This window comes from Vombatus ursinus, unplaced genomic scaffold (assembly GCF_900497805.2).
Source record: "Vombatus ursinus unplaced genomic scaffold, bare-nosed wombat genome assembly UNPS02014797.1, whole genome shotgun sequence".
NCBI lineage: Eukaryota > Metazoa > Chordata > Mammalia > Diprotodontia > Vombatidae > Vombatus > Vombatus ursinus.
This window is the reverse complement of record NW_020954575.1, coordinates 2150213-2174855: the sequence shown is the minus strand read 5'-3', so window position 1 is coordinate 2174855 and position 24643 is coordinate 2150213. Positions and strand designations below refer to the sequence as shown.

General features: G+C 38.6%; 1 protein-coding gene across 2 annotated transcripts in view; it reads right to left on the bottom strand.

The window, feature by feature from the left end:
• The window catches only part of PPM1D (protein phosphatase, Mg2+/Mn2+ dependent 1D), a 44267-nt gene extending 25227 nt beyond the window's left edge, over positions 1-19040 (bottom strand). The window contains exons 1-3 of one of the 2 annotated variants that reach the window (XM_027870403.1): positions 18518-19040; positions 13315-13540; positions 2891-3015 (exon numbers count right to left, since the gene is read on the bottom strand). In XM_027870403.1, coding sequence (XP_027726204.1) covers positions 2891-3015; positions 13315-13540; positions 18518-18977 — 811 coding nt within the window. In that variant the 5' untranslated portion in view covers positions 18978-19040. Of the gene's footprint in view, positions 1-2890; positions 3016-13314; positions 13544-18517 lie in introns of both variants that reach the window. The other variant, XM_027870402.1, reaches the window with a different exon arrangement.
• Positions 19041-24643: the final 5603 nt, after the last annotated feature.

Sequence of the window (24643 nt, the reverse complement as noted above, 5' to 3'; positions counted from 1 at the left end):
TAAACATCCCTTCTAGAATACTGAATTGTCCTTTCCCTCTAGAATACAGAATTCTCGAACAATCCAATTCCCCTCTCTAACATGCTGCAAAAATAGTCATTTTGCATACTGCATATGTATAATCTACATCAAATTCCTTGCCTTTTCAAGGAGGAAAGAGAAAAGGAAGAGAGAGAGACAGAATTTGGAACTCAAATTTTTAAAAAATGAATGTTAAAAATTGTTATTGCATGAAACTGGGGAAAAACATAAAAATAAAAAATAAAGTAGTAAGCATTCATGAAAATTCTATGGATTTAATGACTAGGAATTCAAAAAAGACAAATATTTTATGTAACAGAATGATCGAGAATTCAGTCAATATATATATTTTATATGTAACAATGAAATAAGTCCCTGGACTTATTTCTCATCTACAAAATGTGAGTGAGGACAGCAGCCTTCATATCTTTGAGATCACAGGACAAAATAGTTCTTCCTTTTCCCTTCCCACCCCACCTTCACACACCATCTGTAAAACCAGCTCAACAGCTCTGTTCAGTTAGCATATGGACACCAGTATATCTTCATATCCCTAACTAGTCACACCCAAGCCATTTATTTGCACAGGTAATTGTTCTAACAATCTTTGTTCTATAAGCAAGCATTCCAGAACTGACATTGTATCACTAGTGCCAGAGAAAATTATATAGGTTAGATTTCAAGCAGAAAATAGAGAAGAGACCATTCAGTCATAATGTAAAGTCTATTACTCAATAAGGCTTCTCCATGAAGGAATGAATGAAAGAGTATTTTTTAAGAACTTACAAGGTAATAAGCACTAGGGATACAAACAGAAAAGACAGTCCCTGTTCTCTTCATCACCTGTACTTGCACAGAGTGGGGCTTTGGTTAGCCCAGACATATAAAGTAAAACCCAGTCTCCACAAAAGAAAGAAGCATATCCTCTGATTCTTCATTAAAGAAAGTTTCCAAGTACAAAGCCCCTCCAAAACCATTTTCCATCAGTCTTACACAAATTTAACTGTTACAGGCCATTTAAAGAAAAATATATTGTGAATACAAGATCTTAGATTTGCTAACAGTAGAACCAGTTAAGAATACTGGTACTGCTGCCAAGTGATTGGTAATCTCATTTTCTCCTTCCTGGATTTAGCAGGCCTTAGAAATAATCTTCATGCAAGGAGCTATCAGGGCTATGATGGGTGCTGAACAGATGGGAGTTTCCAAGAATCCCTTTCTGAACACAAGCAGCAGCCAAAAACTTTCATTAGCTTTGTGAGAGAAACTGGACTAAAATTTAACTGGGTCTTTCAAACATTTTTTAAACCCAAGAGACACAAAGGAAGAGAACTTCAAAGTACAAAAATCCACCAATTGTAAAGCTCTTTACCCACACACAGCATTGAGAACAAAAATAATTGACAGAGAAGAGCAAAAGAAATAAGTACTTATTGGACATTAGGCGTTATCCTCACCTAGGTCACTGATTCACTGTATAAGCATTTTAAGCTTACTACTGCTTCAGTTTATCAGTCTTTAAAACATGGCTACCAAGGTTTGCAAGGCATTTAAGATCTCTGGAAAAAGACTGTATATACTTCAAATCTATTCAAGAAAGCATGAAAGGGAGGGTTTGATGCAATCCAGTAAACGTTTGCGTTTGTTAGAACCAACTATGAAAAAGTACATGCTAAGGAGAGGTCTTCCTCTAGCAGTTGTTACTCTGCCAGGAACAGAAATCAATTACATCTTGTACATGTCCCATAACAGAAACAAAATAGCACCATGAGAAACAAAAAGCTCTAGTCCACAGATCTCATTCTCCTTCAAATGAACCTTGCTTGAGATAAAACCAGAACATGATAATCTCTTTTACTTTTACTCTGAAAAAAATTGCAACCTCCCCAGAAAGGAGATTTTGCTTTTGACAAATAACCTTCCTATATAAAAGTCTAGATATGTTCTAAAAGCCATGGAGAGGACTAACAATACTCAGAATCTCAAAAGGTTTTACCAAAAATGACCAAAACTGGCAAGTTTCAAGAAACTAACTTGTATTCACGTATTTCCAATGAGAAAACGTATTTAACAAATAAACACTGTTCTTCTATACCACTCCTCCCTAACACATACACCTAACCCCCATGGCAGAGCTATGGGGAATATTACCAGGGCAGAATTATATATATGTTGTCAGATGCTTTAATCATCTTTTGTTTAATTGTTTTTTGTCAAAAAAGAGGATTTAATCTGGAGGTGGGAATGGGGGGAAATGACTCATAAAGAAATAAGTCAGGGTAATACCTATAAGTATTTTCTTTAAAAAGGGGAAGAAAATATTTTTAGCACAGCTACACCACCCCTCTCCTTAACCAGTAAAGGCAGACCTCCTCACTACCAACACAGAAACAAATTTGCATTCATTAAAATGATTTAGAAAATTGCCTCTTTCCTCTATTTAAGGCAATTCATCTCTTGCTAAAGGCAAAAAGACCTTTGTAGGAAGGAACCTATCAGAGGAAATCTCTTAATTAACTGAGAGGATAAAATAGGGAAGGCATTCCTAAGTAGCTTTAAAGGATATATGAGGTCCAAATACCTGCCAATGAGACAATGTCTACTAAAATATATCAACAATGTTATGATCTAAAAGACACGGATGGCAAAGCTCAAAGAGACAATAACCACCTCTGATGAGATTACACACAGTACCAGGTTAACACAGTGGTCAGTCTTCCCCTTCACTTAACAATGCATTTTTAATAAAGGGTTCAAAATGACAAGTTATTCTTTCCCAAACATGCCAGTTGAATATGCCCCTCCTTCACAGTCTACTAACTGATAGTAAAGCTTATAAGATCCCACCCAACTTGTGAGTCCTGCTTACCAAGTGCTCTTGCAACTGCCAGGAAGGGTATCTGGTCAATAACTGTGCTTCTTCTAACAGGACCATTATGAGTAAGTCGAGGTCGTTTCCAAACAACACGGTTAACCCCAGATTTGTTGATCACGCTAAAAAAAAGAAAAAAGTAAAAAAAAAAAGGTGACTAAAATAATATAAGTAAGCTAGTTTAACTTTATTTTTCCTCTTTCATTAGTTTTACCAGGACAGTTAATACAAACTTAAGACTGAAAATGCCTTCACCAAAATAAATATTTGAGTACCCATTCCAAATAAAAATCTAGACATCACAGAGGACAGAAAAAGGATCCAATCCATATTCTCAAGAGAAATATAGGGCTACAAGAAAAATTAAATGAAATAAAAATTAAGCAGTAGTAGGCTAAGATTAAGACATTTAGACTCCATTATGCATGCAGTCAGGAGCCACTGACTGACTCCATGCAAACAGGACAGTAACATGATCAAACATTATTTTAAGATTAACCTGATGATGACATATGAATGAATTAAAGGGGCATAAAGGGTGAATACAGGAAGCTATATAAATAGTCCAAGAATAGGGTGAAAAGAACCCGAATGAAGAGTACTGACAATAGGAAAAGAGAATAAGGAATACATGAGGAAGGGATGTGATAGGTTAGAGTTTATGACAACTCTAATATTTTGATCCTATGTGATAAGATGATGAATGGTTCCACTAGCAGAAAAAGTTATTTCTAGGGTAGAGGGATTTCCGTTTTAATTATATTGAGTTTGCAGTGATAATGGGACATTTTTTCACTTGGATATCCAACAGGCAATCAAAAATGCAAAACTGTACTCTCTTCATGGACAAATCAACACCAAAAAACATTATATGCACGCACACACACACACACACACACACACACACACACACACACACACACATCGAGATGACAGACATAAAGGTGTCAGATGAAGCCAAGAGACTGAGTGAATATAAGCAGCTCAGCATAAGAATCCAGTGACCAAAGATTGAACTTAACCATTGTCCAGATTTAGAAAGGAAAGGAATAAAATCTAAGAAACAGGCTTAACCAAGTGACTGTAGTGCCATGAAGGCCAAGTAAACAGTATTTCAAAAAGGAAGGAGTAGCACTTTATCAAAACTGCAGAAAAAGTTCAAAGAGATCAAGGACTAAAAAAAGGCAACTAAATGTGACAATTAAAAGATGCCTTGCCTTCAAGAACATAGTTCTACAACTGCAGTACAAAGTTAAGAGTACAAGCCAGATTTCAATGTGTTACTGGGAGAGAAGGGAAGTAAAGGATGCAGAGACAGATGTAGACAATTCATTAGAAAAGAATGGAAGAAAAAAGAGACACAGGACAATAGAGAACAGAGTAAATATTTTTCCAATATAGAAAATAGTGTTTTTAATTTAATTCTGAACTTAGAAAAAGAGATTTGTTTATAGGAAACTGCAAATCTATTATGTACAGCTTGCTTCTATAAGTATATAATAATTTAAACATGTAATCTTCAAGGTTGTCCTGTTTCTTTCTGACCTGCCTTCTGTTCTCTTCTATTCATTCTTAAAGTGTCAATGACCCCTCTTTTCTTTCCTTTTACATGGGGGGGCAACCCCAACACTACACCTTCCTCCTTAGCTTAGCTTCAACCCAAAGAGGTGGGGAAGAAAGATTTTGTAACAAATATGGGTAGCGGGGCAGCTAGGTGGTACAGTGGATAGATCACTGGCCCTGGATTCAGGAGGACCTGAGTTCAAATCTGGCCTCAGACACATAATACCTACCAACTGTGTGACCCTGGGCAAGTCACTTAACCTCATTGCCTACCCCCCCCCCAAAAAAACCCCACAAATATGGGTAGCCAAGCAAAAGAAAAAAATTCCCTCATTGGTTATGTCTGCAAATGTACAACTCAATTGGCAACTGGAATCCATTAGCCCTCTACCAGGAAACAGGCAGCATGTTTTATCTTTGATCCTCTGAAATTATTTTTGGCCACCACCACTGAACTATTCATTCTTAAGTTCTTCCAAGTTGTTTTTAAATGAATAAAATAAAATGCACAGAATTACAAAAGACCAATTACTGAAATTCAGAAATCAAAAAAAATTTTTTAAGTTCACAGATTCCATGTTAAAAACCTCTGCTTGGGTTATCAAGCTAATAGGGTACTGCTGGGTCCAAGTTTAGTGACTTTTAGAACATGTTTCAAAATAGCATTCCAAGATAATGAGACTCATTCACAGCACCACCAATAATGCACTAATGTATCTGTTTTTCACTCACCCACCACATTTGTTATTTTACTCCTTTGTCATCTTTGTAAAATATGTTGAGTGTGAGGTGTAACCTCAGAATTACTTTAATATTTCCCTAATGATTAGTCATTTGGATTTCATGTGGTTGCTCATAGCTTGGATTTCTTCCTTTTAAAATTGCCTGCTCACATCCTTTGACCACTTATCTACTGGAAAATGACTCTTGTTCTCATAAATTGGAATCAGTTTCCTTCGTATCTTAGGTGAGACCTTTATTAGAAAAATTTGCTGTAAAAATGTTGTTCCAAGTTCACTTCTAATTTTAGCTGCACTAGTTAAAAATGTTATGTAATCAAATTTACTAGTTAAAAAATGTTATGTAATCAAAATGATTAATTTTGTCTTCTCTGATCTTCTCTATCCTATGTTTAGTTGTGAACTCTACCCATATTTTCAAAAGGCATTTCCCTCATTGCTCCTCTAATTTGTTTATGACATGACCTTCCATAATTACATCATTTATCCATTTGGAGTTTATCTTGATATACAATGTGAGATACTGGTATTTACCTGATTTCTGCCATACTGCTTTCCAGTTTTCCCAGCAGTTTTTGTTAAATAGTAAATTCTTACCACAGTAATCGGGGTATCTTTAGATTTATCAAAAGATGATACAGCATTTCCTTCCGTATGTTGTATACCTAATCTATTCCAATGACCAACCTCTCCATCTTTTAACTAGTATCAAACAGTTTTAATGATTACTGTGAATTTTTTGGAGGCAGAGAACACAGAGAAAAGCAATGTATCAAGGTCCCATAAAAGTTAGATGAAAAGAGGCAGCTAGGTGGGGCAGTGGATAGAGCACCAGCCCTGGAGTCTGGAGGATCTGAGTTCAAATCCAACCTCTGAGTTCAAATCCAACTTCAAATCCAACACATAACACTTAGTAGTTATGTGACTCTGGGCAAGTCACTTAACCCCAATTGCCTTGCAAAAAAAAAAAAAAAAAAAAAGCTAGACAAAAAGAACAAAAGTATAGGCTAGAGAGTTAATACTGACAAGAAAAATGTTTTTGCTTTTGAAGCAGGAGGAAATTTAGTTTAAGAACTGTATTAAAAAAAACCTGGCTTTGCTACATATTGCCTATGTGTCCTTGTTACTTCATTTCTTTGGGGCTAAATTTTTTCATGTTTGAAATAAGAGTGAGACTAAATGATCCCTAAAAGTTTATTCTAGGTCTAAATCTATAATTAGTCCAATTCTATCATCCTATGGAAGGAAAAGGGAATGAGTAAAATAAGAATAAAGATGTCATGCTGAATGGCTTCAACCTATCTATAAAGGTGGTCTGCTATAAATTTAGAAGTAAAGAAGGGCAGAAATCCGAGTCTTTGAATTTTCTGAGATTTGGAAGGTTTTCTATGCATTCTTATAGAACAAAAACAAGATTGAGATCACCTACAAGCATTGCTTTAACTTGTCTAACACTCAATCTTAACAAATGACTCTACTTATAGGGTTAGAACACAGAATGCTTTAAAGATGTCATGATCTCAAAGGCAGTTATTTCTCAGCCACTGTTACTTCCTTCCATGTCAGGTTCCTTAACAGCAAAGTAGCCTTTGGATCTACCAGTAATTTGATTACATTTAATAAATATTCGAGTTAATGTGCTAGGCATTGGGGAAACAAAAATAAATCTGAGCTCTAGCACTTAAGAAGCTTACATTCTATAGGGAAGGAAGGATAAGATAAACACACAACAAATTACACAAGGCATGCAATTATGGGGCCAAAGGAGAACTTTCAGGCAAAGTGCTCTAGAACAGTTTGAAAAGGAAGAGATCAATTTCAGACTGGTGGAGCAGGAGATCAAGGAAACCTGTAAGAAAGAAAAGGCACTAAAGAGTCTTAAAGAAAAAAAAAAGGATTCTGAAAGGCAGAGAAGAAAAAGATGTATATTTTAGGTATGAAGGTCTAAAGGATTATAGAGACTAGACGTGAGATTATATAATAGTGGTGGAGACAAGACTGTACAAAAGAGTCTTTTATATACACTTGAGTTTTGTGCATATACTATTCAAAACAAGTTAGTTATACTCCAAAGGTAAAAATGCGAAATTAATCCACCACTCCCACATTAGCTGAATCAGCAGCCACTCTTGCTTCTAAATACACCAAAACAATCATTGCTAAAATATTCTCTCTCCTAGAATCCAAAAAACATTTGAGTCTGTTAGCTTGGAAACAGACACGGAAATGTTTATGTGAGCAAAGCAGTCAAAAGGTACACTCCTAACCAAAAAAAAAAAAAAAAAATTACGCTCTTGCACCATATTTCTCTACTGCTACTATAGATGTTTTTTAAAAACCAAAATGCCAAAGGAAGACTTCAGTAAATGTTATGCAAGTGACCAACCAAGGAACAGCAGGAGACTCAAATAAAAAAACCTGGGCCAGTTAACTATTCCTTATTACTTCATTACTCTAATTAAATTAATTGCTCAGAATTGTCAGTTTCAGCACACTAGTATCTTTCATCTGTTCCCTCTACTCCCATTGTAATCATCCAACCATAAACCCTCATTATCTCCTGACTGAACAATTGTAACTATCTTCCTAACAGATCTTACCTATGCTCCATCAGAGGGGACAGGGAAAGGGAAAGGAAATAAGCATTAAGTGCCTACTACGTGCCAAGTGCTTTATAAATATCTCATTTAATCCTCCCAAACACCCTGGAAGGTAGATATTACTTCCCTCATTTTACAGTTACGGAAACTGAGGCAGCCAGAAGTTAATTGATTTCTGGGTCACAAAGCTACTAAGTATCTAAAGCCACATTTGAACTATGGTCTTCCAGACTTCAAGTCTAGCATTTTATCCACTGAGCCACCTAGCTGGCCACAGCCTGGATCTGTGATTTCAATGGTATAACAAACTCCCAGACAAGGAAACTTTCTCACCAGTTAGGCTCAGGAGCTCTGAAGCTTATACTCAGAGCACAGCCTACAATACTGAGAGGTTAAGTGACTTGCCCAAGGTCAAAAAGTAACATGTGTCAGAGGAAGCCAGGTCTTCAGGGCCTCTAGATCAGCTCTCTATCCCCTCTACCATACTGCTTCTCCCTCTCATACTGCTGACAAAATATTCTTCCTAATGGATATATTTGGCCATGTTATACCTCTGATGAAAAATCTTCAGTATCAACTGAGAATCCAATTAAAAACCTTCTGCCTGGCATTCAAGGCTCCTCATAAAATGGTGCCACTCTATCATTCTAACCTTTCATTATTATTCCTCGAAGTAAGTCTGGCACTCTAGGTAAAGTGTACTGCTCTGTGTCATCTGAATATACATTATCCTATCAGTGCCTCCTCACCTTTGATCATACCTCAAATATTTTCCATTTCCTTCCATTGTTGAAGTCAGAGCCATCCTTTAAAACCAAATGAAATGCCAAGTAAAAAGTATTCCTTGATTCTGTTGCTTATAATAACATCTTTCCTCAGATGTCATGCAGGTATTTTACTGCCTCCTAATGTATTTAACCTACAATAGTATATTAAATCTTATCCCCTACTAGACTGTAAACTCCTAGAAGGCCACATAAGACAACCTGGGTTTAAATCCCACCTTAAAGTGGGATTTAACTTGAATAACTTTGAAAGATACAATGTGACCTTAATACACTAAAATAAAAATAAACAAGTAGTATATCATAGAGACCTGCAGCATTATTTACTATCTTCTATTCTACTAGATATATGCAAATGCCTATTTTATTTGCATTTTGTTAAGTTCAGAATAAAAATTAATTTTTTAAAAATCCCACCTAAAATATTTACCAATTATGCAATCATGGGCAAGTCATTTAGCCTCTAAAACTTACAGAAGTTTTAATTCCAGTGGCATTTGGGTCAATTTGCAAAGCTATTACCAAGAGTTTGTCTGTCTCCAAAACTGGCTAAAATGAAATGTCATAAAAGAACAATTTTTGGTTTAAAAAGCACTTCAGGGCAGTTAGGTGGCACAGTGGATACAGCACCAGCTGTGAAGTCAGGAGGACCTGAGTTCAAATCCAGCCTCAGACCAAACACTTGACACTTACTAGCTGTGTGACCCTGGGCAAATCACTTAACCCCACTGCCTAACCAAAAAAAAAAGCACTTCAAAAATACAACAAATGGAGCACATCATGCAATGACATTTTCCTTGCTAGGAAATGACTAAGACATGATATTCTATTAGAAAGTTCTTTCAAAAACATTTCTCTTCCACCATTATAGACACAAATAGCTGAACACAAGTAGATGACAATTCTCATTTTATCATCAGGAACTTTGTCCATCTAAACTCAAAAGAAAAAGGGTAAGGAAGAAGCTATCCATCAAGAAAGTATGAAAGTATAAAACTCAGATAACCCACCAATATATTTAATTGCATCAGGGTAAACTTAGTATAAAACTTGGATCTCTGGGGATGCAAAAAAGACTATACTAAATGAAGAGACACAAGAGAATATCAACATGAGATCGCCACAAGTAATATAAATAATTATAAGGCTTTAACACCATCATTTTTTAAAATTTCATAAATTTTTTAAACAAAGCTTTAAAATAATCTCAATGGAACATATTTAAATATATTCCCATGTTATTACTTATACTCCCTGTTTCTAAGTGCTTAGATTTCAGTTTGGAAAACTGGGCTCCTTAAACTTTTTTAACATATTGATATCAATATAGTCAACATATATATGATATATAACATATATACAGATGAAATATGATCCTTTATGCATTTTAAAACAACATTATTTTGAGGTATCCTTAGGCTTTACCAAAATGCCAAAGGTATCTGTGACATAGAAAAGTTAAAAGCCCTTGCTTTAAACTATGAAAAAATAATAAAATTAATTTAAGTTTCAAGTCTCAAAGATACCTACTTTTAGACATGTAGATGCGAGGGACAGAAGAAAAGGAAGCAATAACAACAGAATCTGGCTTAAGCAGGCAAGAGTTAAAAATATCTGAAGGTTGGTTTTGGCTCAACCCTTCCTCCAACCTCAAACTGAACCCTGCCTCATGACTTCACGGAGTAGAAGTAGCAGTTTTTCTCTCTCTCTCTCTCTTTTTTTTTTTTTTTTTTTTAGGCAATTGGGGTTAAGTGACTTGCCTAGGGTCATACAGCTAGTAAGTGTCAAGTGTTTGGTCTGAGGCCAGATTTGAACTCAGGTCCTCCTGATTTCAGGGCTGGTGCTCTATCCACTGCGCCACCTAGCTGCCCCGGGAGTAGCAGTTTTTAACTGAAAGGCTTTCAGGTTGGTATTATTATTTGCTAGTCTACTGCAATGCTAATGGTAGAAAGGAAAGGAGATTTGTAAGGTGAATAAAAAAGCAACATGGACAAATATAAGCATTATAATCTTAAATCAGAGAGAAGTGATGAAAGTAAAAACCTGACAAGATATCAAAGTATGGAAAGTCATTCAAAGGGCATTCAAGGATAAAACTGAAAAGACGACAACAAAAAGAAGTAAAAAATGAAAAAAAATGTGCAAAAAACAGTGGAACCTCCATACCTGGAGGACTCTAATATCACAGAAGAAATGACACTTAAAAGAAAATACAGATGGAAAAATAAGTGCATTAGACTACGTGTATATACAGGAAAAAAATCCATGCCAGAGACAAAAGAATTGTGAGGCTATTGAGGAACAAATATGCAAGGTCTCCAAGAGATAAAGACAGCAGAAGTTTAAAAAAATTCTTGGACTTTATTAATACAAAATAAAAACAAGTGAACATCAAAAATTACAAGCTCATCTACTTATTTTTCCAACTATATAAAACCTTTAACAGAGTAATCCATTTGTATACAAATCAAGGGCACACTCAAATGAGGTTATTAGTAAGGAACAAGATAGGTTTTCCATTCAACAAGGGACCAAATTTCCCCATCTTGCAAATGACTGAATGGTGTTGAGAACATGATACCACTATGCATATATTTTTTGTTGGTTTTATACATACACACACACACACACACACACACGTACATACGTGTATGTATGTATGTATGTATGTATGTGTGTGTGTGTGTGTGTGTGTGTGTGTGTATGTACGTAAGAACAAAATGCCACCTTATGTGTTCTTTCCTAACAAAATGTTTCCCTTCATACATCATTCGGGATTCTTTAGAAAATGTAACAGAGGTGGAAGTGTGAAATGATCCAACCATTTTGGAGAGCAATCTGGAACTATGCCCAAAGGGCTATAAAAATATGCATACCCTTTGACCCAGTAGTAGTACTTCTAGGGCTATATCCCAAAGAGATCATACAAATGGGAAAAGAACCCACATGTACAAAAATATTTATAACAGCTCTTTTTGTGGTGGCAAAGAACTGGAAATTGAGAGGATGCCCATCAATTGGGATATGGCTGAACAAGTTGTGGTATATGAATATAATGGAATACTATTATGCTATAAGAAACAATGAACAGTTTGACTTCAGAAAATCCTGGAAAGACTTGTATGGTCTGATGTTGAGTGAAGTGAGCAGAACCAGAAGAATGTTGTACACAGTAACAGCCACATTGTGAGATGACTTCCCAGCAATACAAGGATCTAAGACATCTCCAAAGGCCTCATAATGGAAAATGCTATCCACATCCAAAGAAAGAATTATGGAGTCTGAATGCAAATCAAGCACATTATTTGCTATTTTTTTTCTTCTTTTGAGTTATGTTTCCTCTTTCCGGTGGTTCCTTCTATTAATTCTAATTCTTACTTACAACATCACTAATGTGAAAATATGTTTAACAGGAATGTATATGTATAGCCTATATCATATTGTGTGCTGTCTTGGGGAGGGTGGTGGGGAAGGAGGGGGAGAAAAATTTTAAACTCAAAAGAAGATGGAAGTGATTGTTGATAAATCAAAATAAATTAATTTTAAAAAAAGAAAATGTAATAGAAACAACATTCAGTGATCTTCTGATAATAAACATCAAGTAAAAGACATAAAACAGGGAGCTGTTATTCTCTCACTAAGGGTACTTGTCACTGTCATGGAAGAGAAATAGCACAAGAGTCCAATTTGAGAAGGACTTCCCTGTGGATGGTGAGCTCTTCCAGATGCTGTTGTCTGTAGATAACATTATGCTGATTTTATTGAGCTCGAAGACACTTTACAGCCTCCTAAAAGAGAACTCCATAATCACTCAAGGGAGTCTGGCCTGTCCTCCTACACAGGACAAGTTAAGTGAATGAAAAAAGTCAACAGCCCATATTTCATCATGCATTTGGATGGACACCCTGAAGAGCTTGACCAGTAGTATATCTGGGACAAGAAATAAAGGGAGCCAACAAGCTTGGTTAAAAGTTGAAAAGGAGAACAGTATGGATTGCTTTCAGGAGATTTTAGAGCTTAAACTTCCCATGAAAGTGAAGCCCATTTTTCCAATACTACCATTTTCCAAGCAGCAGCAAGATGCAGAATACTATGGTTTCTGAAAAACTAAATATGAGTATCATACAGAGGACAATGGAGAGGCACATGGTAGGTTTGACTAGGATGCAATATATAAGTAGGAACTGCAAAGAACAGGAATAAAAGATATCTCAAGGGATTATATGACAGGAAAAGATGGACTGGTCATGCAGCAAGAGGGAATCACAGACAACCAGAGAATTCCTTTGATATAATAATAATAACAACAACAACATTATTATAGCTAACATTCATACAGCACTACTATGTGCCCAGAACTGTGGTAAGTGTTTACAATTGTTATCTCATTTGATCCTCACAACAACCCTGGGAGGTTTCCTCATTTTACAGATGAGAAAACTGAAGTAAAGAGAGGTTAAGTGATTAAATGCTCAGGGTCACACAGCTAGTGTGTCTGAAGCCAAATTTGAATGCAGGTCTTCCTGACCCCAGGTCTGGCGCTATTTCTACTGCACCACAATGTGGGGAAGAAAGTGAGGAATGCCTCTAACATTAGTAAAAGAAAAATGTGCTAAGGATTTTGATATATATATGCACACACATCTTTAATACAACCTAAGGGAATAGAAACTGTTTCCTTACTATAAGGTAAGACAGAAAAAGAAAAAAAAAAAACTTAACAAATACACTACCTCCCACCAAGTCCTTCAATCCTTTCTCTTTCTTTAGGAAGTTCAGGTTTGTGGTCCTGTGTCACTTCCACAGCTCTTACAAAATCATCCTTTGGGTCATCCTGAACTCCAAGGACCACTCCTGAGTCTCCCACATGAGCTACATACATCTTTGTGCCTCGGATGATAACCACGCTTGCAGTTGTGCCCGATGTGCTGGGGAGGCCGGTCATAGTCTTAGGCCATTCTGCTGTAATAAGAAATGAAATGTAGGTTTTATTCTTGTATATTTCAACATAAACTTAACAAAAAAATATTAGCAGATATGGTATTACCACCATGTTAAAATTTAATCACAACTGCTATAACTTCCACAAAGCAAAGAAATTTAAGGAAATGTCAAATGTATTCAAATAAGATATGTTAATACCAATCATATTCATTAAGAAGTTATCAAAAAAGTTTATCTAGTTCAATCCTCCAATGTTTCTACCTCAGAAAAAAACTATTCAATTTTATTGCTATTACTTCTACATAATTCTTTTGGTTTTAAATTATATTTTTATATTTAGAGGGTACTGTACGTTAAACTACTTACTTCTGATAGCTGGACAGATCATTTATTGTTTCCTATTCAATGTTAATTTTAGAGAAAGCTGATTTATTAAACATCTACAACATATGAACCAGAAACTTAAAAACAAAGGAAAAATCACAGAAGTAAAGAAATGATGCCATAGGATGCCACAGTACAATACCAAATACAAAGGCTTAACTATTTTAAAATCCCACAGAGAATTAAAGGAACCTAAATGTTAACAATGTCTTGACTAGATAAAGTCAGACCCATTAATAATGTGAGTAAAAAAAATTTCAACCAACAGCTCTGATGGAGTTTATTAGGTGATTAGAGAATATGTACAAAGAAAAAAAAATTACAATTGTCTTTTAAAATTATATTCGTACAAACACCCTGAAAAAAGACACATGATACCTAAGAAAGTTCCCTGGAATATTAGATCTAACAAGTTAATAAAAACCCTGAGAAATACTAATAAACCCTATGTTTTTATATATACTGCTCAATAGAGACATGTCTACCTTTCAAATCTGTTCTTCCCATTTGTCTCCCTCTTTCTCCTACCCAGAATTTATCTAATCACTAGGAGCTACAGATGTTCAAATAAGTTACAACAGACATTTATAAAACAAATAAACTTAAAAAATTTAAAATTAAGGATTCTAACATGCTTTGCCCTTTACAAAATGACATTAGAAGTAGCTTCTTCAGTAGATCCAACTTATTTACAATTTTAAAAATATGATCAAATAAAATTAATCCACAGATGCATTCTCACAAACTTAAAACATCATCAAAAGAGAATATAACTCAAAGGAAAAATTATAGGTTAGGCAGCAGATAAATGAACCATACCAGTGTTTACCAACTTCTCTTTCACACTAAAGCCTATTAAGCCTTAACAGTACAACTTCTTAATTTGAGTACCTGCTGTGACCTTCAACAAATCATTTTAATTTGTCTGGGTCTCAGTTTCCTCCTCTATAAAATGAACTGAAGTGAAGGAGAAGGATTGAATTAGATTAACTCCATTGTTCCTTCCAGCTCTGAGTCTTAGTTCGAAAAATGAGATTTCCTCTCCTTATCATTTTTATTATGCTCCAAGATTAGGTCCACCATTAATTATTATTTTTTTTTAAGGCAATTGGGGTTAAGTGACTTGCCCAGGGTCACACAGATAGTAAGTGTCAAGTGTTTGGTCTGAGGCCGCATTTGAACTCAGGTCCTCCTCACTTCAGGGCCAGTGATCTATCCACGTGCCACCTAGCTGCCTCTACAGCATTAATTATTAATAGAATTTCCCTGAACTAAATTCTATTATAGGAACATAATATTCATTTTCCTCTAAAGCTTTATCATGATATATTTATATGAACACAATGCTTGTTTGAAATAAAAGTCATATATATGGCAGAAGCTGGTATTATTCTCCTAGATTCCCCATCCCATCTTCTTTGAAAATAGACTGAACAAGGAGAGAAAAAAAAAGCACTGGATCTTTCTTCCCTTGGGGGGTTGGGCTCAAGGGGAAGCAATTGGAGTTAAGTGATTTGCCCAGGGTCACAGAGCTAGTAAGTTTCTGTGGCTGAATTTGAACTCAGGTCCTCGATAACTTAAGGGCTGTTGCTCTATTCACTGCATCACGTAGCTATCCCTGGATCTTTCAAAATGATACCAATTTCAGATAAAACATGCTTTCCAAGAAAGCAAAGAATTAAGAAATACTGCTCATCTAAGTAGAGGTCCAAATCAATTAAGCAATAACAGATTTCTAAATATGGGCAAGAAGTGAGGGAGGGATTAAGAATGAAAAAGTTTATTAATAAGCTTAAAAGATATACTGATATTTAGTCATAATACATCCCATTATTAATCCCATAATATCCCATTCTCTTAACTTGAAAACAAAGTCATCTTCCCTTTCTTTTGGTTAAACTAATTTCTCCTTTCATTCACAGGAGAAAAAATACTTAGGGGAGCCTGGGAGAAAAATTTTGATGTTATTCACACTAAACCATGAAATTCTCGGAAGTACGAATACACAAATCTCTTAAGGAACATGGGATACACTAGAAGGTTTATACATCAAGAAAGTTGTTGATAAAACTTATCTATAGCAATACTATTTTGTAATTTTAAAATTGGAAAAATTTTAGTGGCTAAACAAACTATAAGATATAAATCTAACAAGAGTATCACTAGACCTTGCAGAACAAAGGCAAACCCAAGGATATACTGCCATAATATGAAGGATCAAAGTAGAATCAAAAAATTAGTAATACTACATTTATGTAAATGATAAATTTAAATGGCAACAAAACTCTAGCCAAAAACACTAGGCAACACTGATACTAACTCAGAAAACATACACCAGTCCTCTCTTCTAACAAAGAGAAGCCTAATAAAGAGTAAGATTTCATGTACCATCCATCCAAATCACACATGCTATTTTATTTAACTATTCTCAAGAATTCCACTGTACCCGGTAATTTGTATGATAGCTAGAAAACATCTTATTTACTAAATATTCTCTTTCTGGAGAAACTAAACTAAAAGGATTCTTCTAGTATCATGTGCTAAATACACCTCTTTTAGTGTCAAACCTTCCATACCTCTTTGTACTTGCTTTATAAGAAATTTAAAGAACATAATCATTTAGGCGAATGAGGCTTACTTTATCTAAGGTTAGGGACAGAAGCCTGTAGTTTGTAGTATAAAACATACTTTGCCTTATTTGTCCCAAAAGAGCCTAGAAGCATTTACGAATAACTCTAAACCATAACAAAGAAAATCTCTCTTCTAGAAATATAATTTATAAACAAAGGCCTACTCTATGATTTATAAAAATAACAGCAATAGTATTTCTAAGCAAAGGGGTGGCATGTTTTTATTTAAATACTAAATTTGCCATAATTCCACTTACAACAAAGTGCTTTTAGTGTATATAGTAATACTAAATAACGCCTTATGTCTCGGCACCTTGTTACAACTGTGTACAAAAGATGTAACTCTGTGGTATACTTCTAGAATCTACTGTACTGCTTTCAACTCTTTTCTTCATAATCAAAAACAAAACAAATGTATAATGGCGCCTCTGGGATTGGTTGGGAAATAGCTCTATCAACGGCTGATTGGCTAGTTCATGCCTCAATCAAACAACTCTGGGCAGAAAGCCAGGCAGATAGAAGACTGACTTTGGGAGGAGTCTCGTTCACAGGCACAACTTGCTACACCAGCGTTTTTAATATCTTATATTTGGCTAATTAAGTACTACTCGAGAAATACTAAAAAGCTCTGAAAAGCACAAACCTAACAGGGCTTTTTCATTTTACATCAATTTCAGCCACATGCGCAGAAATTAACCAGCTGTTAAGTTCCCCAGAGATTGTTTCGCAGAAGCTTTCCACCATATGGAAACTCCCTCCCTCCTCTCCACCCCCATCCTAGTTCACAGCCTATTAGAGAGATGCCAAAGGTTCATTGGGTGAGTCTATTGTCACACAGCTGGTGTCAAGAGGCAGGATTTGAACGTAGGTCTTCCAAACCAAGTCCAGATCTCTATTCACTAAGCCTCTCGGCCTTTCTTGCATTATGGAATTGACTCTAAAAATTACTCAACAAAGTAACCTTAACTATATGCTCCTTCTGCCTGCGGCTGTCGTTTATACTCCAAAACCAAAATTTTTGCAACCATTTTCTTAAAAGACCTAATCAGATCTATTTCAGTTATATAGCTATTACTCAATTTATGTGAACTGTAATTCTTAAAACTAAAGGAATTCTAGGCAGCAACTGGTAATGGTATTCAAAACATTCTGTAATCCTTTATCACAGAATTTCCTCACATTGTCTTGGTTCTTTAATTAGGGATGTTTAACCGAGAAAGGGGTTAGAGTGTCATAATACCTGTCTTCCAGAGGGCTGAAGGAATGTCAAATCAAAGGAGTCAGACTTGTTTTGTCTGAGTTTCAAGGGGCAGAACTAGGAGCTAAATAAAACGAGTCTAAGCTGCAAAGAGGAAAATTTAGATTCCAGGAACGGAAAAACTTCCTAACCCTTGGAGCTACTATTCATACTATACTGCTTGGGGAGGTCTTCGAGAAAAGACCTATTGGGCCGCGGTGAGAATTCTTTTCCGGGTATGAATTGGGTCTAGATGGCCTCTGAGGTTCCAACTCTGTTGTGCGAGCACCCCATTCTACAATTCTGAATCCTACGCTGCATATCCACCCCCATTACCGAATGTCAAGAACTCAGTTTTACACAACACACACCGAGTGTGGACGAGCAGCGGAAGACCGCGGCGCGCCCAGTCCTCCAGAGAGCAGCAAGCAAAGGGAAATATGGGGACACATTCAAATGAAACATGTCCCTATCAGGGACTCGGGGAGGCGGGAAGAGAAGGCGGGATGATCGGGTGGTTTCATCTTTCGACCAAAACTTGGCGCCCGGTTTTAAACGGTCTGTTGCCGCTTGGGGAGGCGGGTGAAGGTTGGGAGGGTGGGGAAGGCGCGGTGCCCGGGACCCTCTGAGGGGGGGTGCAAGCAGAGAGGAAACAGGCTGCAGCAGGGAAGGCGGGAAGGCAGCCCGCGCGGGATGGTGGGGGTGGAAGTGGGGGCCGCGGTCACGGTCACGGTCACTCACCCAGTTTCTTCCACATGGCCAGGTGACAGGCAAGGAAGCCCTTACGGATGGCGGCGCACACTTCGGCCGGCTCTGCAGAGCCGAATCCTTTCTGCTTCTTGATGAAGCCCCACAGGTGCTCCCGGGCGAACTGGGCCGCCTCTCGCCCGCCGTGACCGTCGCACACGGCGAAGAAGGCCACTGAAGAGCGGCGGCGGCGCCGCACATACACGCGGCCCGCGGCTGGCGACGAGGCTCCGGCGCCGCCCGCAGGCTCGCGAGGTCCTTCCCGGGCCGCCGCCGAGGGGCCCTCGCCTCCGGGGCCCGTCTCGTCCCCGGGGAGCGGCGGCGACGAACGCAGCGAGAGCTCATCCTCGGCCGGCGGCTCCGGCTCCACCACGATCTGGGTCACGTCCTCCATGTACTTCCTCCCGCCTTGGTCAGAGAAGACGCTCACCCCAAGCGAGTACAGTCCCGCCATGGCCGGATGGCCGGGACCCTCCCGGCCCCACACAGCCCGCCCGCCGAGCCCGGCCGCGCTAGGTCCAGGCTACGCGCTCGCCGGCCGCCAACTATTGTTTATCTTCGACGACTGCGAGAGGAGGGGGGCAGGGGAGTGGGGGGGAGGGAAGGAGCTGAGAGGAGGAGGCGGGGGAGGGGGCGGGCCCCGAGCAGGGCTGGGGAGGAAGGGGAAGAAGTAGGGCGCGCGAGGTCGGGACTTGTCCGCGCGAGCTGAACGTTGAGCTGAGATAACTACGATGCCCCAGTGCGGCTCCGCGTCCGCGCCTGCGCAATGCCCTTCTGTCCACCTCGCCCCGCCCTCCCCACCCTACTTACTCATATCCGTCATTCCCCTATGCTGTCGTCACTCTTTACTCTGGGTCTCTTCCCCGACTTCGGGCCAATCCTAAACCAAGGCAGGGCCACTCATCCCCTCCCCCATCTGCTTCTTCCCGTGTCCTAGAGATCTCGCGAGAGCATTCGCTAGTCTTTTCCCAGTCGTGCTGTTCTTCCCTCAGTTAGACTTAGCGCTCGGAGCTTTGGTTAGTTGGTGGTTATTCTTACTTCTTGGTATTCTAGGGAAAGCATGGGCCGGGCGGGGAAGACACGGCCAATAATGGGAGATAGAGAGCTAACTGGCCTTGGGAGAGAGAAATCGAGAAATCTCCGTCGGGTCCGAGAAAGTTGTGAGGAGATGCTGAGGAAAGTCGCACTCTGCATGCTTCCCTGACGGACGGACCCCCGCCTTGTTAGGCTCTCGGCCCCAGCCCGGGCCTGGGGTGGGTGCTCTGTTTCCCTCTTTTCCTTCCCTATCCCTCACAATTTTCTATCAGCCCCTTGGATGGCTTTCCTTTCATTAGAATCCTAAGCCCACCCTGTGGTTTTTAGACTACCGACGGCCTTAACGGGAAAGATCGCTAAATTAGGTCAAATTTAATGTAATTTTGGGGTTTTTCCCTTTTTCAATTCCACAATACCCCACCCTTCTCTCAAAATGCAACATTTTTTCATTTAAAACAAGGGCATGTCTGTGAACCCACACAGATGAAGTGATTGGAACTTCTTAAAAGCTAGTACCGATGCTGTGTTAAAGAATGGGGGCTGGCTGTTTTGTTTCTTGGGGGTAGGACCATGAAAAGATGCTCCTCCCCAAAATTAAAAAAAAAAAACGAAAATTAATATGGGTTTTACGAAGAATAGTTTGGGGAGGGAGGTTTACTGGAAAAGTTGTCTTTATGAAATATTAGCAGGGCTAGCAATTGGAAATCTGTTGGCTTTGAAGAAAGCTTTTTTTTCCGTCCTTTAAAAAAAATGTAAGTAGTATTGTTAACATCGTCACCGACACTTGAGTGTGAATTTTAAAACCTTTAAAAGTCTACGGTATCTTTTCTCCCTCCCTCCCTTGACAGAGCTGTCTATACTCTGCCTTACACTTACTAGCTCTCTGGCTTCCCACCTCAACCCTCAACTAAAATTGCTCTCACCAAAGTTAAAAATGATGGTTTAATTGCAACATCTCAATTCTCATCCTTGATGGCAAGGCAGGGCAAGGCATGAAGCATTTATTAAACATTTTGTGCCAGGCACTATGCTAAACTGAGGGTACAAATGCAAGCAAAAAGGAAGTGGCTGCTCTCAGGGATCTTGCATTCTAATGACAGGAAGGCACATAAAAGAAGTTGAAAAGCTGGAGAGCAGCAGGCAGTTTGGGAACACCATTCCTCAAAATGGAGGCCTAAGGAGGAACTCAAAAGTGGGAAAAGGGACAAGGACAGCAGAGGGATGTTGGAAGTTGAGAAGGCCACAGGGAAAGATGGCTGTTTCAAGGTGTGAAGGCTGAAGTCCATAAAAGAACTTTCATCGTAATAAGGTAGCAGAGGCATGATGTTGAAGTTCAGAGTCAGAAGCATAGCCAGAGAGTAGAATATAATCACTGCTGAGCTTTTTGGAATCTATATTTCCTCATAGAGGGAGCTCCTGAAGTCACTTATACTGGCATTCTGTACACCACCTCCCCACCCCTTTCTAGAGCACCCTTTCCCAAAACTACCTTGTATTCATTTTGTATGAATTTTATATGTAATATATGTATATATATATGTTCATATTGTTTCCCCCCCCCAGAATGCAAGCTCTTAGAAAGCTCACACTTCATCTCCAGAACATAAGTGCTTAGCACATAATAAGTGTTTATTGATTGATTTGAATCCAGCAAAGCTGGAGATATATATACTATGGGAGAAATACTTCCTTTTTGAGTTCATGTGGTAGATTATTACTGCCAAATAAACCACAATGCAGAAAATTATAGAGGTAAAAACCTAGGTTTTATAATGCTAAAGAAGAGGTTCAGAAGGTAAAAATAACCCTAAACCTAGATTAGAGTTTCTGACAAACCTTTAAAAGAAAATTTTGTTAGCTAAATAATTTTTGATATGCAGCAATCTCATACATTCTCTTAGGCCATAAAACTTAAACAGAATCAATGGTCTTATATATCTCCCCAAAAGACAAATCTAGTTAAACAGATTTAGTAAAGTAAACTAAGTCAGGTTACAAATTAAACTACATTTAAAGGGTTCACAATGGGCTGTTTGAGAGGAGATTTACATGCCTCAAAGATAATTATAGAGTAGGAGCCAGTAGAATTTCTTCATAAATAGCTAAATCACCTTGGGAAGCTCAAACTGTCCTTTGGTGTCTTAACTGAGGAATGTTGGAAAGTCTTACCCTAATATTATCATTCCAAAAATCAGGTTTTAGCTTTTGTTGTTCAATGATGTCTAACTCTTCATGTGCCCATTTGGCATTTTTTTTCTGCAAAGATATTGGAGTGTTTTGCTATTTTCTTCTCCAGCTCATTTTACAGATATAAGGAAACTGAGGCAAACTGGGTTAAGTGACTTGCCCAAGATTATACAGCTAGTAAGTGTCTACGGTTGGCTTTGAACTCTCCAGGCTGGCATTCTATCCACTGTGACACTTAGGCTTATCATGATCAACTAAATACTTGCAATGAGGCTATCTCTAGTTATCCTGATATGTATCTGGTCACTGGACCCAGATGGCTCCAGAGGAGAGAGTGAGGCTGGTGACTTTGCACAGCCCTCCCTCACTTAAATCCAATTCACTTGCATGTCATGGCATCACTTCCATGATATCGTGGTCCTCTTCGAGAACTAAGGACAAACAGCAACCCTGTGAATAGTAGGAGTTGCCCAGGGGCAGCTATGTGGCGCAGTGGATAGAGCACCGGCCCTGAATCAGGAGGACCTGAGTTCAAATCCAGCCTCAGACCAAACACTTGTCACTAACTAGCTGCGTGACCCTGGGCAAGTCACTTAGGAGTTGCCCCACTGGGGATACAACTGGAACTGGCCAGGTGAGCTATACACCTCTTTTCTTGCTTCCTTCCTTTCTCTCTCTGCCTCTCATCTATCTGTCTCTCTCTCTCTCTCCCTCCCTCCCTCCCTCTCTTCAGAAGCATCACAAAATATATTGGGGTTTGCAGACTAGATTTCTTTCTTAAGGACCATACCTTAAACCCAAATCACTCTGGCTTTTACTGATTGTCCAAGAATAAGTCCCGGGCCAAACCCCACTTGGTCATTGTTTGGGCCCTGACTGGCTCAGAGTGAATGTAAAAGAATTGTTTCTGTTTTGCCCAGAAACTCTAAGGGTCTTCCTCTCCCACTTTGACTTTTTTTTTTCTGGACTAGGTTAAAGAGGCCATTCTTTGCTTCATTTTTTACCTGGCCTTCATCACTGAGTGGGTATTGCCTCAGTCAAACTGAGATCTGCTAAAGACCTTAGCTTTAAAAGGCCACAGTCTTCCATGGCATCTGGGGCCATCTCCAGTCACCTTAATGTGTATCTGGTCACTGGACCCAGATGGCTCTGGAGGAGAAAGTAAGGCTGGTGACTTTGCACAGTCCTCTCTCATTTAAATCCAATTCACTTGCATGTCATGGCATCACTCCATGTGAATGAAGAACAGACAGCAACAAACATTTGCAAGCACCAGGAATCTTTGTCAAGCCTACCAACTGTTTTCTCTTGGAAGAATTAGAAGTGGGATTTATGGGTGGGATAAAAGGGGATGCAAGTATTTCAGTTAGAAAATTCCACAGCTAATCTTTCTCTAAATCATGAGAGCTCAGCCTTCTCTGATCCTATCTAAAACCTGATATTTTCATTTTAAAACTAAATGAAGGAAAAAAACTAAAGGTATCACAAATCTTATACCTCTCCTTTAACATACCTCCACCTCTCTTCAACACCAGAGTGCTCTACTTAATTTAATGAATGAATGAAGTTTTTCATTACTATGTACAAAGCACTGTGTTAAGCACTGGAATCTAAAAAGTAAGACAGTCCCTGCTCTCGAGGAACTTACATTCTAATGAGGGAGACAACACATATGAAAGGTTTCAGCTTCAAGTCAAATGGAAAAGTTCCCTGTTGCATCTAAGGCATTTCTACTGGAAAAAAAAAATTAATATCTAATGTAAACCGTTTTGAGAGTGCCAAGGGCTTTGATGACAATAACTTGTTTTCTAGGTCTTCAGTAGCTGTGGCTGAAGCACCTGCAGGAACATTACCATGCTGCATCTGCACAGAGGTTGCTTCCCAGGATTATGGCAGAGAGTGTTGGGATCTTGGAAACATTGCTATTCCCAAGGCTCTTGGGTTCAGATCCTGGGCTGCACCCTGTCAGGATCCTTGGATCTCATAGGATGAAGTGTAGGCTGTCTGCTTGCCAATTGGTCCTATCCTTTTCTCTCCTATATTCCTTGGAAGGATTATCTCCTCATATATCTTCAGTTCTCCCCTCCATGTTATTTTACCTCTGTAACCAAAATATTCTCAAAAATGTCCTATCCTTTAAAAAAAAAAAAGGCCCTTCCATCCACCTTGCTATCCACTTAAGGTAACATCCTACTGTTGAGGTTCAAGGTGTATTGCAGGGTTGTCTCGAAAGAATTCACAGACTCAGACCATCTCCAACCCAAGCAAAAGCATTTATTGAGGATTATGCAATTACACCATTACAGAATATATGAATATTAAAATATAGGAGGAGTTTACAGGGAGGGGTCCTAACCTTGAACTGTGCATGTTCCTGCTGTTCCAATGAGGCAGTGAGGCCTATGAGGAAGCTGGGATATTGAGGCTGGGAGCAGTGGCTATTGGAACTGGAGACACAAAGAGCTGGGACACATATTCATTTGGGAGAGGGTCTTCTGTAATTTCAGGCTGAGAAGGGCTTAGAGCTGGTCCTGCCTCAATGGGTCCTGGAGGGGAGATTGACCAGAACTGAGCACAGGCCACATCCAGGGGATGATGGATGGGTATGGGCTAGTATCCACTGTTTGCTAATTTGCCTGTAGTCTGGAAAACACAAATCTGACAAGCAGATTGAATATGCAGGGCCCAAATGTAAGGGAAAGTGGCATCAAACATGATGGAAAATGCTATTAACACCCAGAAAAAGAGCTATGGAGTTCTGAATGCAGATCAAAGCATACTATTTGCTCTCTCCTTTTTTTTTTTTTTGTTCTTGTGGTTTCTCCTGTTGGTTCTAATTCTTCTTTATAACATGACTAATGTGAAAATATGTTTTCAAAAAAGTGTCAAAATGAGGAA